The sequence below is a fragment of the Microcaecilia unicolor genome, chromosome 3 (genome assembly GCF_901765095.1).
Source record: "Microcaecilia unicolor chromosome 3, aMicUni1.1, whole genome shotgun sequence".
NCBI lineage: Eukaryota > Metazoa > Chordata > Amphibia > Gymnophiona > Siphonopidae > Microcaecilia > Microcaecilia unicolor.
The window spans coordinates 233,012,859-233,027,993 of record NC_044033.1 but is presented as its reverse complement, the minus strand read 5'-3'; the positions used below and the strand labels follow the sequence as shown (position 1 = coordinate 233,027,993).

At 43.8% G+C, this 15,135-nt stretch overlaps 1 protein-coding gene across 1 annotated transcript in view; it reads left to right on the top strand.

The window, feature by feature from the left end:
- ATP13A1 (ATPase 13A1) overlaps positions 1-15,135 on the top strand; it is a 343,318-nt gene that overhangs the window by 85,354 nt on the left and 242,829 nt on the right. The window contains exon 5 of the mRNA XM_030197562.1: positions 6,265-6,420. Coding sequence (XP_030053422.1) covers positions 6,265-6,420 — 156 coding nt within the window. The remainder of the gene's footprint in view (positions 1-6,264; positions 6,421-15,135) is intronic.

Below are 15,135 nucleotides of genomic sequence, written 5' to 3'. Positions count from 1 at the left end.
GAATCTTACTTCTTTTGATCGGGGAGGAAATACCCCCCACATTCCAAGATATTAGCTTAACCATAGCCTATCCTATTTGGCTCACGTATGTTATTAAACCTGTTATAAAGAGAAAGGTGTCCCAGCCTACACCTCCCTCTGCTGCCTTGTATACTCTCCTCACTTCCGAATTGACTTCTCCTACCCCATTTACATGCCATACTCACACAGACCTGCTCCCCACCCCTTCCCCTATTCCCCCCCTCCCCTCCCCTCCCCCCCATGAATTCCCTCCCCCCCCCTCCCATCTGTAAACCCTTGAGTTCCAACAGGGAACTCATCACGTATAGTGTCCTTTCCCCCTCTTTTTCAAGTTACCATCTGCTCCCTGGGGAGAACCCCAACATGTATTATTTATGCCTGTCTCCATTTATTGAGACCGGGTGTTTACCTTATGTTTACCTTATACCCCTCTGTCCATTTATTCCCTTGAGACCAAAGATTAGGTATGGAGATATAGTCTCTATTCATACTTAACAGTCTTCTAGTCCATGTCTCAAAGTCTCTTTCAACTCACATGCTCCGTCAAAGACTTTCTTCTTTAAAACACCATTGTTCCACCATCAGGTTGCAGATTCCTGTACAATACTCTTGAGGAATTCTTTAGCTGCAGCCACCTCTGCAAAGAGTTTATCTCCTCCCTCGTACTGCACCTTCAGTTTAGCAGGATATATCAGCGCAAACCTGATTTTTCTCTCATGTAAAGCCGCACACACGGGCGCAAATTCCTTTCGCGCCGCTGCTACACGTGCTGAGTAATCTTGAAAGCAAAGTATCCGTTGGCCTTCACAGCGAAGCTCTCCTCCTGCCCTTACCGCCTGCAAAATCGCCTGTTTGTGGCCATAGTGGAGAATCTTCATTATCACCGCCCGCGGCCTCGCCGCGCCTTGGCGCTTCGGCCCCAGCCGATGTGCTCTCTCGATGCGCAGCGGGCCCGGCAGGTTATTCATTTTTAATGTGCTCTGAAGCCAGGTTTCTAGAAAGCTGCCCAACTCTGAGTCCTTTATGTGTTCCGGGAGCCCAATTAGTCGTAAATTATTACGACGAGACCTGTTCTCTAAATCGTCTAGTTTGTTTTCTAGCTCCACTATTTTCTTCTGTAGTACCTCCACAGGTTGTTCGGATGTCACTGCTCGGTCTTCCAGGTCACTTATCCGCTGTTGCATGTGGTCCAAATCGAGGTGGAACCCGTCAAGCCGTTCGTGGGCAGATTCTGCGCGGTCAAACAACGCTTGCAGTTTTTTATCGAGGGCCGCCTCTACCGCCGCTGTCACCTCCGCGGTAATTTCTGCTGTCCATACTGAGCAAACGCTCGAATTCGGCGAATGCTGTCCGGGCGCCATCTTGGATTCTGCGATCTTGCCTTTCTCTTTGTCTTTTTTAAGCGTTTTCGCCGCCATTCTTCTTCACAAAGTTACCAAACAACAACCACCCGGTCTCCAAGTGTAAGGCTGGCGAAATTAAAGTTTGTTTTTCCCCTTTGAGGCTGTTAATATCGTAAGATGATGGGGGAATCGCAGGAGCTCAGTTCCAACGTGACTTCACTCCTGCATCACACCACGTGATCTCCTCATTTTAAGTGTATTTTAAAAACTCATTTTGTACTAAGGCATGTTCTTAAGGCAGAGAAGATGCCGGAAATGGCAGGACATTATCTTGCAGTCCAGTATACAGTGATATAACTGTTCTTGTTGTGAGTTTGTTTTTTCCTGTCAAATGCTGGTGTTATTTTCCTATTACTGGTCTTATTTATACTGTGAGTTGCTTTGATTTACAAGTTTAAAAAAAAAAGCGATCCATAACATGTTAATTAACATAAACAAGTCTTATTTTTACTCAAATGATGTCCTCCTCCTCTACGTTGAAGACCCTTAAAACCCTGACTTATCTGTGCTTCATGATTGTTTGAAGGCTGTAGATGGGTGACTGTTTTCAAACCATCTGGTCCTGAATCTTTCTAAAACATCGACCATTTGGATCACAGGCTGTCCCTCCCATCTATCTGTCCATGTTTCTCTTACTCTGTGGTACTCTCCTAAAGTTAGTTGAATCTGTAAAATACCTGTGGTCACCCTGGACGTGCAGCTGTCTTTTGAACCTTGTGTATTTTCTATCATTAGATTCTGCTTTACCTCTCTATGCCATATGCAATCCTTTGGATGAAGATGCTCTTGCCACACATTTGTATTCCCGTGTAGCATGATTAGACTTTTGCAAAATTGTTGATGCTGGCTTATCATGTGTTCTTTTCAACACGGCCATTACTCTTGTGTGCCTGCCAATTTGCCCATGTCTTTCCGTTGTTAGCTTATCACCATTAACTCCCCATTCATCATATCAAAGATACAATTTTGATGTTAACTCATAATGCCCTTTATTCTGAAAACCCTCCCCCCAACCTCTCATTACTTAATCACCCCCTATTTGTACATCTGAGCTCTTCATTGTTCTGAGAGGTAGAATCTTAATGTCTCCCCACCCCCCCACCCCCCCCCATCTTCAGCTTGTGACTTCAGTTTATACATCACTTGGCTGCCTTTTGCCTCGCGCTCTCCCTCTAGAAATCCCTCCCACTTCAGATCCGATCTGAACAATCTTACCCTAAATTTTAGAGCTTCCTTTAAGGCTTGTCTCTTTTTATATGGCTTTTCCTGGGGGGGGGGGGGGGGTGTCATAGAACTGGTTGGGTCTGTACTTGACAGTAGCTCCTGTTCATTTTCTGCATCTCCCTTTCTCTTATTTGCCTTCTTTTCAGTCCTGTTATGTAGTTCTTTTGTGCTTCCCTACAAACTGTTTATTTATATTGCTTTGATTTTTTTTTTTTGAAAGGCGTGTATCAAATACTGAATAAACATAAACAATTCTGGTTGGCACATCTCAAAAGAGATATAGTGAAATTAGATACAGTGGGGGAAATAAGTATTTGATCCCTTGCTGATTTTGTAAGTTTGCCCACTGACAAAGACATGAGCAGCCCATAATTGAAGGGTAGGTTATTGGTAACAGTGAGAGATAGCACATCACAAATTAAATCCGGAAAATCACATTGTGGAAAGTATATGAATTTATTTGCATTCTGCAGAGGGAAATAAGTATTTGATCCCTCTGGCAAACAAGACCTAATACTTGGTGGCAAAACCCTTGTTGGCAAGCACAGCGGTCAGACGTCTTCTGTAGTTGATGATGAGGTTTGCACACATGTCAGGAGGAATTTTGGTCCACTCCTCTTTGCAGATCATCTCTAAATCATTAAGAGTTCTTGGCTGTCGCTTGGCAACTCGCAGCTTCAGCTCCCTCCATAAGTTTTCAATGGGATTAAGGTCTGGTGACTGGCTAGGCCACTCCATGACCCTAATGTGCTTCTTCCTGAGCCACTCCTTTGTTGCCTTGGCTGTATGTTTTGGGTCATTGTCGTGCTGGAAGACCCAGCCACGACCCATTTTTAAGGCCCTGGCAGAGGGAAGGAGGTTGTCACTCAGAATTGTACGGTACATGGCCCCATCCATTCTCCCATTGATGCGGTGAAGTAGTCCTGTGCCCTTAGCAGAGAAACACCCCCAAAACATAACATTTCCACCTCCATGCTTGACAGTGGGGACGGTGTTCTTTGGGTCATAGGCAGCATTTCTCTTCCTCCAAACACGGCGAGTTGAGTTCATGCCAAAGAGCTCAATTTTTGTCTCATCTGACCACAGCACCTTCTCCCAATCACTCTCGGCATCATCCAGGTGTTCACTGGCAAACTTCAGACGGGCCGTCACATGTGCCTTCCGGAGCAGGGGGACCTTGCGGGCACTGCAGGATTGCAATCCGTTATGTCGTAATGTGTTACCAATGGTTTTCGTGGTGACAGTGGTCCCAGCTGCCTTGAGATCATTGACAAGTTCCCCCCTTGTAGTTGTAGGCTGATTTCTAACCTTCCTCATGATCAAGGATACCCCACGAGGTGAGATTTTGCGTGGAGCCCCAGATCTTTGTCGATTGACAGTCATTTTGTACTTCTTCCATTTTCTTACTATGGCACCAACAGTTGTCTCCTTCTCGCCCAGCGTCTTACTGATGGTTTTGTAGCCCATTCCAGCCTTGTGCAGGTGTATGATCTTGTCCCTGACATCCTTAGACAGCTCCTTGCTCTTGGCCATTTTGTAGAGGTTAGAGTCTGACTGATTCACTGAGTCTGTGGACAGGTGTCTTTCATACAGGTGACCATTGCCGACAGCTGTCTGTCATGCAGGTAACGAGTTTATTTGGAGCATCTACCTGGTCTGTAGGGGCCAGATCTCTTACTGGTTGGTGGGGGATCAAATACTTATTTCCCTCTGCAGAATGCAAATAAATTCATATACTTTCCACAATGTGATTTTCCGGATTTAATTTGTGATGTGCTATCTCTCACTGTTACCAATAACCTACCCTTCAATTATGGGCTGCTCATGTCTTTGTCACTGGGCAAACTTACAAAATCAGCAAGGGATCAAATACTTATTTCCCCCACTGTATGGTACAAACTAAGACAGGTGACTAAAATGATTAAGGTAATCATTGTATCTGAGGAAAGGCTAAAGAAGCTAAGGCTCTTTTAGCTTGGAGAAGAGACTGCTGAGGGGAGATACCACTCTGGTGTGGAATGGGTAAACATGAATCATTTGTTTACTCTTTCAGAAAATAAATAGACTGGGGACCCTTCATGAAGTTACATAGTAATACATTTAATATAAATGAGAAATAGTTTTTTACTCAGTGTATAATTAAGCTCTTAAACTCATTGCCAGAGGATGTGGTAAAAGCAGTTAATGTAGCTATGTTTAGAAAAGATTTAGACCAATTCCTAGAGATGAAGCTATATCTGGGGTACTCCTGGTGGAATAAACAGTTAAGCTATATCTGGGGTACTCCTGGTGGAATTCTGCACAAAGTTTTTGAAAATTCTGTTCAAATTCTTTGAAAATTCTGCACAAAATATTTTAAACTTTTGCATAGTTTGTACTGTTTTTGCACAGAATTCCCTCATCATACGGCCTGCATCCTATCTTGTCCTTCCTTGGGCTCTAGCCTTCCCAGTTCCCTGTCCAACTGCAGTTCTCTGCTGGGGAGGGGGAGAGACCTGATGCTAGTGCTTTTGCAGAATTGTGCAAGGAAGTGGGGAATTCTGTGCAAATTCTGTGCTGTGCACGTGCGCAGAATTTCCCAAGGAATACTGGGGAAAGCCGCTGCTTATCCCTAATGGTAAGTAGCATGGAATCTTGCTATCTTTGGGATTCTGTCAGGTATTCGTAACCTTGATTGACCACTGTTAGAAAAAGGATACTGGGCTTAGATGGACCTTTGCCCAGATTCAGTATGGCAATTCTTATGTTCTTATTTGAGAGAGAGCATGGTGTGCCAATAAAATAATTTTGTGTAAGATCTTCACTTGAATGGGCAGCCAATGTTGCTCTTTCAGCAGTGGAATCATGTGACTAAATTTGCGTGCTCCATTTAAACTGTTTAGACCTGGTTGGAGATACTGGATAGAAGTGTTTTAAATCAACCAAGAATCAATTGCAGTAACCTTAGTTGTTTGTTACAAGAGTACGTAATTTGTTTGAATCAATAATTGAATGGATGGATCGAACCTTACTAAGAGAAAAAAAATTCAAGACACAAACAGATATATAGACTCTCTATTATTCCCCATTATGTTGTTATGAGCTTGTGTTCTCAATCATGTAATCTTAGTTCATCCCTTACATTAAGAAGGTTTCCTCTGGCAAACTTTATTTTTGTAGCATCATTTTTGGTCCCAGTTATCTATCTTGACTATGTCCAAAGTCCTGCTCTTGTAAATTGCATTACATTTTCCTATTGATGTTGTTTTAAGGGTATATGAAACTCATCTCACATTTATTTTCAATGTTAAGGTATGCATGGATGATGTGGGAGGTGGGAGAGATCTTAGGACCATACCTGTTATTGCTACAGCTGAGAAAACACTTTGGGTTGTGAATTCCGTTATTCTGATTATTAGCTTTCAATTTCATTGACGACTATACTTGACTTGAGCATCCAAGGTGCAGTTTCTGTAATTGCAAGAATTGTGTTCCCATGGTATCACTAATAAAATAATCGTTATCAGAGCATACTTGTTTGTTGTATTCCTTTGGTTATAGAATTTGCTCCTAGTGGAATGAATTCTCTGGTCAGTGATGTGTTGTGACAGATGTTGGCATTTTTTTTCCTATGCAGGTGTTCTGTGTTGGGTTGTGGTGCCTGGATGAGTACTGGTATTATAGTGTCTTCACTCTCTTCATGTTGGTGGCCTTTGAAGCTTCCCTGGTCCAACAACAAATGAGAAACATGTCAGAGATTCGTAAGATGGGGAACAAACCCTATATGATACAGGTAAGTCAAGGCTTGTACATTATGGAAGCCCTTCACTGTGAAGAGTAGAAGGAAAAAATTGAAGACAATTTTATAAGATTAACAGCTTTACATTCTGTGTTTTACTGGCTGCTTGGGATTCCTGAATCCTTAGGGTGGCAGTAGGAACCTTAGACACTGTATATTTCAAGGTTCTCATAAATATTTAAAATTTGATAGTAGATAAGAACACGAGGCCCATCTGTTTCTTCCCAATTTCCTTTTGCAGTGCCATAGATCAGTGGATCTCTTCACTCTTCACAATTAAACACTCTATGTATGTCTATGTATCCTATATTTGAATTCTGTAGCTGTTTAGGCTGCCTCCATCTCCTGGAGGAAACTATATATCAAGTATCTGCCTCTTTCTTTGTGAATATTTTGATTATTCCTGAGTTACTTCCTTTGAACCTTTTGTTCTAGAACTTACTTTCCATTGACATAGGTTTTGTGTCTTTTATATATTTTTTATTCCTTTTTGAGGAATATAAATGTTTCTATCATATCTCCCTGTCACATCTCAACTACATACATGATATATACGTATGTATCTCTCTCTCTCAAGCAGCAATCCGTGAATGGCTTATGGTTCTGCCACATAAGTATGTTTAAATAGCAGGCCCTAAACGGGATGAGTTGCCAGCTTGTGGAAGAAGAGGTTGAAGTTTACTTCAGTCTCACTGCTTTGCTTCCTGTGAAGTCCACTCCTTCCTCCTATTCATTACACTATCTCTCTGGGTAGTGGTCATTTATGATGTCTCTTTTCCTTGAGTCCTGGCTTCCCTTCTTTCTTGATACATCTTCCCCTTCCCACGTACTTGGGGACTTTCTGATGGGTTATTTTTGAAAGGGATATAAATTGTGACTTCGTCAGTATATAAATTGTGACTTTGTCAGCATATATGAAAGGACTGAGGCCTTGTTTGGATAGGGACCTGGTTAGTGGGATCATCATTAGGTTGAATAATATGGGTGAGAGTGGTGAGCCCTGAGGGACACCACATTCCACTTTGCAAGGTGGGGAGATTACTGAATTTGACTTGACTTGGTACGACCTGGTAGTCAGGAATCCCTTGATCCATGAGAGTATCTTCCCTCTTATTCCTGTCTTGTCAAGTATTCTTAGTAGAATTTGGTGGTCCACTATGTCAAATGCATTTGACATGTCAAACTGGAGTAGCAGAATGTTTTTGCCTATTGAGATTTTGTGTTTAAATTTGGCCAGGAGTGTGACTAGCACTATTTCAGTTCTGTGGTAGGGTGTAAAGCCTGATTGAGATTCATGCAATATGGAAAAGTTGTTTATGTATTCTGTTGGTTGTTTGGCTACTATGTCCTCCATCATCTTGATGCAACTGGCTGGTAGTTTGAGATATCATTGTTTTTTTTCTTGGTGTCTTTTTTGATAGGTGTAAGCAGAAAATTTCCCTTGTCTAGTGGGAATAGTCCTTCATGAAACATGAAGTTTAGGTGGGATATTAGATCTTCAATGAAATGATTGGGGAATGTTTTCATAATATAGTTCATGTATCTAGTGAGCAGTGAGTGGAGGAGAACTTTCTAATCGCTTGGGCTACCGTCCCAGGGGAAAGTTGTGTGAAGTTTGTCCAACTCTGGTTCGCTGGTGATTCTCCTGGGTGTGGATCTAATTCATCTATGAGGGTTTCAAGGTTGGTATTTTCTTGGGGTAGATTTTTACGTAGGTCGATGATCTTTTCTTCAAAATATTTGGTAATTTATCTACATGTGGGAGGTCTTCATTTGTTGTCACTGATTTGATTTATAGTATATTGTTTACTAACTTGTATAGTTTATTTGTGTCCTTATAATTGGAACCTATTTGTTCTTTATATAATTTCCTTTTAGATTGTCTTATTTTATACCTCTTTTGTATTTCTTTCCATGTGGTTATTAGTTCATTTTTATTTTTTCTCCATACTTGTTCGGGGTTTAGAATCCAACTCCAACCCCCTAGGCCCATTTTTATTCTGTTCCAGGCTGCACTCTCAGTTAGTTGCATGTTAGGTCAATCTCAGTTTTGTCCTCGCCGTTGCGAGGCCCAATTGACCAATATTTGTTGTTTTGAGTGAGCCCTGGGGCCTAGGGATACCCCATTCGTGAGAACAAGCAGCCTGCTTGTCCTCGGAGAAAGCGAATGCTACATACCTGTAGAAGGTATTCTCCGAGGACAGCAGGCTGATTGTTCTCACCAACCCGCCCGCCTACCCTTTGGAGTTGTGTCTTCCCTTGTCTTTGTCTTTGCTATTTACTGGACTGACGAACACGAGCGCGTTCGGGCAGGAAGACGGTCGCGCATGCGCGGTGTGCGTGCGCACGCGAGGGCTAGCTAACGTCTTTGCTAGTGAAGATCTCCGATTGAAGGGGCTGCCGTGGACGTCACCCATTCGTGAGAACAATCAGCCTGCTGTCCTCGGAGAATACCTTCTACAGGTATGTAGCTTTCGCTTTGCCTATGATTTGCAGATATCATTATTGGAACGGAAATAGTTGTTAGAATGAATTTGATTAATTTTGTAATAGTTTTGAATGAGTATTAGTGGTCCAGGATAGATGTTTTTAGGAACGTATTACATATAGCTATGCCATTTTTATGGGAAGTGTTGCCAGGAGAGTACCAGAAGAGCCGCTTGATGTTTTCCAGTTTGTTCATAAAGTCTCTGGTGTCTTGTATAAAGCTGTTTGTCTTGTGCACTAAGGTCTTAAGAATCCCCTCTATAAGTCCAGATATTTCCTCTGTTCTAGTACCAAATATTATTGGTCTGCCAGGATTTCCATGTTTATGGATTTTAGGTAGCATGTAGAATGTGCCCACAGAAAGGATGATTTGGTATGAGTTTCTTTAGATGTGGCTGTACTTGTTTTGGAAGTGCCTTGATACAATTTTTCAATTGTTTTGTATCATCTTGTGTGGATTCCTCAGTCAGTTTCGTATAGTATGTATTGGCTGAGAGCTGCCTGTGCCCTTCTTTTATGTATTTGTGTGTGTCCATAATCACTACACAGCATGGGTGTAGTTATGGGGGGGGGGGGCTCAGGTTCTCAGGCCCTCCCCAGTCAGGTGCAGAGGCTTTCTGGTCTGGCATTCCCCCCACCCCTGTCTCTGGTGTCTCCGGTATCTCCCTCTCTCTGCTGTTCCTTTGCTTGCCTTCGCGGTTTGACATCTCTTTTTCTTCTTTCTCAGCCCCCCAGCGCTGCAGTCCTCTGATCTTTCAACAGCATCACAGATCAAGGAAGCCTCATCTCCTGCCAGTCCTGGAAGTCTTTCCTCTGAACAACCTCCTGTTCCTGCATAGGCAGGATGATGCAGAGGGTATGCTTCTGGTGCAAGCATGCAACAATCCTGCTGGAAGGTTGGAAGACGGCAGTGCTGGGGGACAGGGAGAGAAGGGGAAGATGCCAGACCACGAGCAGGTGTAGGGAAAGGAGACAGATACTGGGCCATGTGGGAGAGGTCTGAGGTGGGGGAGAGAAAGATGTATGGTTCACCTTTTGGGGGGGAGAAGAGGGAAGGGAGGAAAAAAAATTGCCAGATCAGTTTGGGGGGGGGGGGGGGAAGAAAGAGTTTGAATGAGGACATATAGAGGAAAAGTGGGGAAAGATTCTCAACCAACAGAGGAAGAGAGAGAGAGAGAAGATGGGAGGAGGAGAGAGATGTGGGGATGTGGGAGGGAGTGAGCCAAGAGAAAAGAGCAAGAGGCTGGGTGGGGGAAGGGTCTTTGGGGAAAGATGTTGGACCTACAGGGGGAAAGAGAGGTAGAGATGCTATACCATGGGGAGGGGGCAGGGGAGATATGCTGGCACTGGGGTGAGGGATGTAGAAGATAGAGAAGGGGAGAAGCTGAACCCGGGGGGGGGGGGGGGGATGCATAGGAGCACAGAGAGGGACAGGGACATAGAGGGATATGGACAAAGAAGAAATATCAAAACAGTCAGGAGACCCTGGAAAGAGCAGAAAATGGATAGGACTTTTTTGGGGTAGGGGGGAGAAGAAGGGGAACATAGTAGAAGATGGATGACACTAGTGTTATGGCAAAACTTCCTAGTGAGCTTCCCCCCACCAGCAAGATAGTGTAACTCTTTCTGAATTAGCAAAGACAAAGGATATACCGCCACACAGAGATGTACACAAATAAGCAAATGAATGTTTTTTATTATTCTTACAATAAGTTCACTCTGTAATTACATCACAGGAAAATCAAAAACTCATACTCGCATAATGAAATAAATTCCCTTGATATGCAACATTGTTCAGAGCTAGTGAACACTGAGGTCTGTTCTCTGAAAGAGGGGGGGGGGGAACCCCTTTCCTCTAACTATTTCAGTTACCCATATAAGTATCAACCCCTCCCAATTCTCTCAGATAACAAAATTCTAGCCTTCTTGTAGTTTCTAAATCAACCTCTGAAACTTTGCCAGAATACAAACTGCATGCATTTTCAAAGTTCAATTTGGCTGATGGGCACCAGGAGGTGGTGGTAGAGAAGTCAGTGACTCTCTTTCTCTCAACTGTTAGGAAATTCAGAGCCTGACAAAGCTGAATTGCATGCCTGCAGTTCAGATTAGGTGCTGCCTGTTACTCCCAAGACCCTCCACCTTTTCCTTAGCCACTACCACCAGCTCTTGCCAGTTAGTCTCCAGTCAGTCACCTCCAAAAATCCAGTCCCTTCTGCCCCTCTCCAGCCCACTCTCTACATTAAACTTCATGCAGGGTTTTTCCAGCTCTGCCTGGACAGACAGATAAACATTGCTACATGAGCAGAGAAAGAGTCACCAACTCCATTGTTGGGACATTTTGTATGTGTGAGCCTTGGGTGGGCCCTATACCTTGGCCGTCTGCGTGACCGTTCTTGTCTGGTCATGAATCGCCTAGTCATGTTTACATTTTTCTCTGTGCATCTCTGGCCAATTTGTCATGTCCTCAGCAATTCTCAGAAAACATGACACTTGTTTGTTCTTTTCTTTAATTAAACAAACAGGCCAGTAATTTTCCTCTAAGAGAATAAATCCTGTCGCCTTCATTCTCTACACATTGCAGAATTTTACCCAGGAATTAAAAATCCTATTCCAGTTTATCCTTTTACTAGGAGGTGGGGGAAAATGGAAACAGAGTAGAAGATGGATGGTACTAGGGGATAGGGAAGAGAAGGGGAACATAGTAGAAGATGGATGGGAATGGGGGGAGGTAGAACAGAGCATCTGACTAGGACGAGGGTAGGAAAATAGATCAGAAGATGACTAGGTGATTGTTGGGGAGCAGAGGAAGGAATTTTGGATAGGAGAGATGGAGTGGGAATTTTGAAGAGATAGTGAGTACTTGGCAGTTGGTAGGTATGAGTAGGGTTATGTTGATAGGCTGGAAGAATGAATGAGGGTTGAGAGAGAGAGGGGATGGAGTGTGGGAAGAGGTTCAGACATAGTGTGAATGACCTGGAATAATGGAGAGAGGATAAGAGGCATCTCAGCAGCATTTGATGCAGTAGACAACACACTATTACTTGAGAGGAGGTTGGCTGACATAGGTATTGCGGGCCTTATATATAATTGGTTTAGTGATTTTCTGAAGAATCATACGTATTTATTTGTTTGTTTGTTTGATGCATTTGTATCCCATATTTTCCCACCTATAATGTGTGTTTCAGTGAGTGCATTTTTTTGTAGGAAAAAAGGTACCAGTACTCATGCGCGGGGTCACCATCTACGGCTCCGCCCATGGTAGTCACATCCACAGTAGCCACACCCATTATACCAGCCTTGGTGCATACCTCACCAAACCTTCCAATTATTAAAGTCCACCTCCATACTAACCTACCTAATACCTTCTTCTCTCTTCCCTTACTTAATCTCTACACAACACTAAGTGTATCTGATATCAATTAATGACAATGTCATAACAAACTCTGTAAGCCACATTGAGCCTACAAATAGGTGGGATAATGTGTGATACAAATGCAATAAATAAATAAATAAATAAGCAGTTTCATTGACAATACTATATCAGTATAGGAGAAAATAAATAACTTGTGATTTTTTTTTTCATTATAAATAATTTCTGTAAGCTGTTACAGCTCTAGTATACCCAGTGCAAAATAAGACAGCAGATATAAATTCTCAAATTGGACATATTCCAAACAGTAAAATGAAAATAAAATGATTTTTTCTACTTTTGTTGTCTGGTGACTTTGTTTTTCTGATCATGTTGGTCGTAGTCACTGATTCTGCTGCTCTCTATCTGTTCCCTTAACTCAGTTTCCAGGGCTTCCTTTCCATTTATTTCTTTACTTTCCTCCTTTCTTCTTCATTTCTTGCCCTACATCCATAGGTAAAAGCTGGGTCCTCTGCGGACTTGACTGGAGGAGGTATAGAGTGGATCCAGCTTTTGCCTATTTTATTTATCCATGTGCAGTTTTTCCCCTCTTTTTGCTGTCCCTCATCTTCAGTACGCATCTCCTTCCTCTTTCCATCCACGTCCAGCATTTTTCCTCTCTCCCTCCATCCATGTCCAGCATTTTTCCTCTCCCCCTCCCCTCCATCCATGTTCATCGCACTCCCTTTCTCTTCCCTTTCCTCCATCCATGTCCAGAATTTCTCCTCTCTCCCCTATATCCATGTGCATCTCCTCCTCTGTCTTCCCTTCCCTCCATCCATGTTCAGCATTTCTCCTCTCTCCCTCCACTCCATCCATGTGCATCTACTACTTCCTCTGTCTTTCCTTCCTTCCAACATTTCTCCTCTCTTCCCTGCCCTCCACTCCATCCATGTCCAGCATTTTTCCTCTCTTCCCTCTATCCATGTGCATCTCCTTCCTGTCTTCCCTCTCCTCCATCCGTCCAGCATTTCTCCTGCCCTTCCCTCATCCGTCCATGTCCAGCAACTCTGCTCTCTCCCCTGCCCTCTCTTCCAATCCATGTCCAGATTCTCTTCTGCCCTCCCCATCTCTATCCAGCGATTCTCCTTTGCCCCATCCTCCCTTCCCAACCACGTCCAGCGATTCTCCTCTCTCACCTGCCGTCCACGTCCAGCGATTCTCCTCTGCCCTCCCCTCCCATCGATGTTCAGCGATTTCTCCTCTCTCCCTTGACCTCCCCTCCCATCATTGCCCATCGATTCTCCTCTGCCCTCCCCTCCATGTTCAGCGATTCTCCTTTGCCCCATCTTACCCTCCATGTTCAGTAACTCACCCCAGCCTCCACCGACCCCCCCCCCCTCTTTTAAGCCCCCGTCGAGTTCCAGTACCCCAGCCCCACCTGCCCGGTGCTCGCCCTTAGCTCCTCGACAGACCTGCTTTCTGTTTCTGCCACCCCGTGACACATTTAAATCTTTTATTTTTTTTTTTTACCTGAAGACACAGCGCTGGCGTTAGTGAAAGGACCAGGCTCGCCTCCTCCAGCCTTCCCTTCATTCCCCCTCAGTGTCCCGCCTTCCTCTGACGTAGTTTCCTGTTTCCGCGAGGGCGGGACACTGAGAGGGAATGAAGGGAAGGCTGGAGGAGGTGAGCCTGGTCCTTACACTAACGCTGGCGCTGCGTCTTCAGGCAAAAAAAAAAAGATTTAAACGCGTTGCGGGCGGCAGGAACAGAAAGCAGGGCTGGGGAGCTAAGGGCAGGCAGGTGAGCTGGCCCTTGGGAAAAAAGGTGCCGGTATGCTGTACTGGCACAAAACAAGTACTGGTTTCAATAGAGTTTTTGAGATTTTGGTCATCTGAACGTGGGGTCCCTCAGGGTTCACCTCTGTCTCCGGTTTTATTCTATTTCTTCATGTCATCGTTGGGCCGCGGGGGAACCTATTTTCTTTTTATATTTAAACGATTTTTATTAGATTTGCAACAAATATAATCAAAGCCATACAAGGCTCTGCAGTTAACCTTTAACATATCTCAAACTGATTATACAACCATTTGTCAATAAACTTATGGCATTTATACATGTTATGATACAGCCTTTATTTTATTGCTCTTATCCCATTTATCCTTCCCCTCCCTCTCCCTCCCTTCCTCCCACCCCCTCGCGACCTGGGAGTTATTCATTGTAATCTATGGATTATCCTTCATTTAAGAGCAAACTTCGACCTCTCTGGCTTAGATTTTTCAGATAAGGCCCCCAAACAGCCAAGAACGTGACTCTCTTGTTCTTTGAGAGCCGGGATTCCCTAGTCTCCCAAGAAGCCATCTGGTGCAATTGATTCCTCCAGTGCCAATATGCTGGAGGATCTTTGCTTGTCCAGGACTGTAAAATATATTTCCTGGCTAGTAAACTCATCTTTCTGAGCAATATTGTTTCAAATTTATTTTGCCCTCTGAAGGCCCCGTGGATGTCCAAAATCAACTGCTCCGCTGTCCCCAAAATCCGAAGCCCCAGTCGCTCCTTCCAAAACCTTCGGACCTGTGCCCAAAATCTTTTTAAGGTGGGGCATCTCCAAAACATATGCAACATTGTGCCAAGGTCTTTTCCACATTTAAGACACATTGGTCTCCGATTCTCTCCCATATGGGCTAATTGGACTGCAGTTATATATCCCCTGTGAATACAACGATAGGCACATTCTCTTAAGCGAGCATCAGCTACTAGCAAAGGTATTCTTGCTATTGATTTAGTAATGTCCCATGAAACTACTCTAGTCCCTAGTTCTTTTTCCCATGCGCTCTTCAAATTGCTATAATCTCTGGGGGGTCGCCATCCTG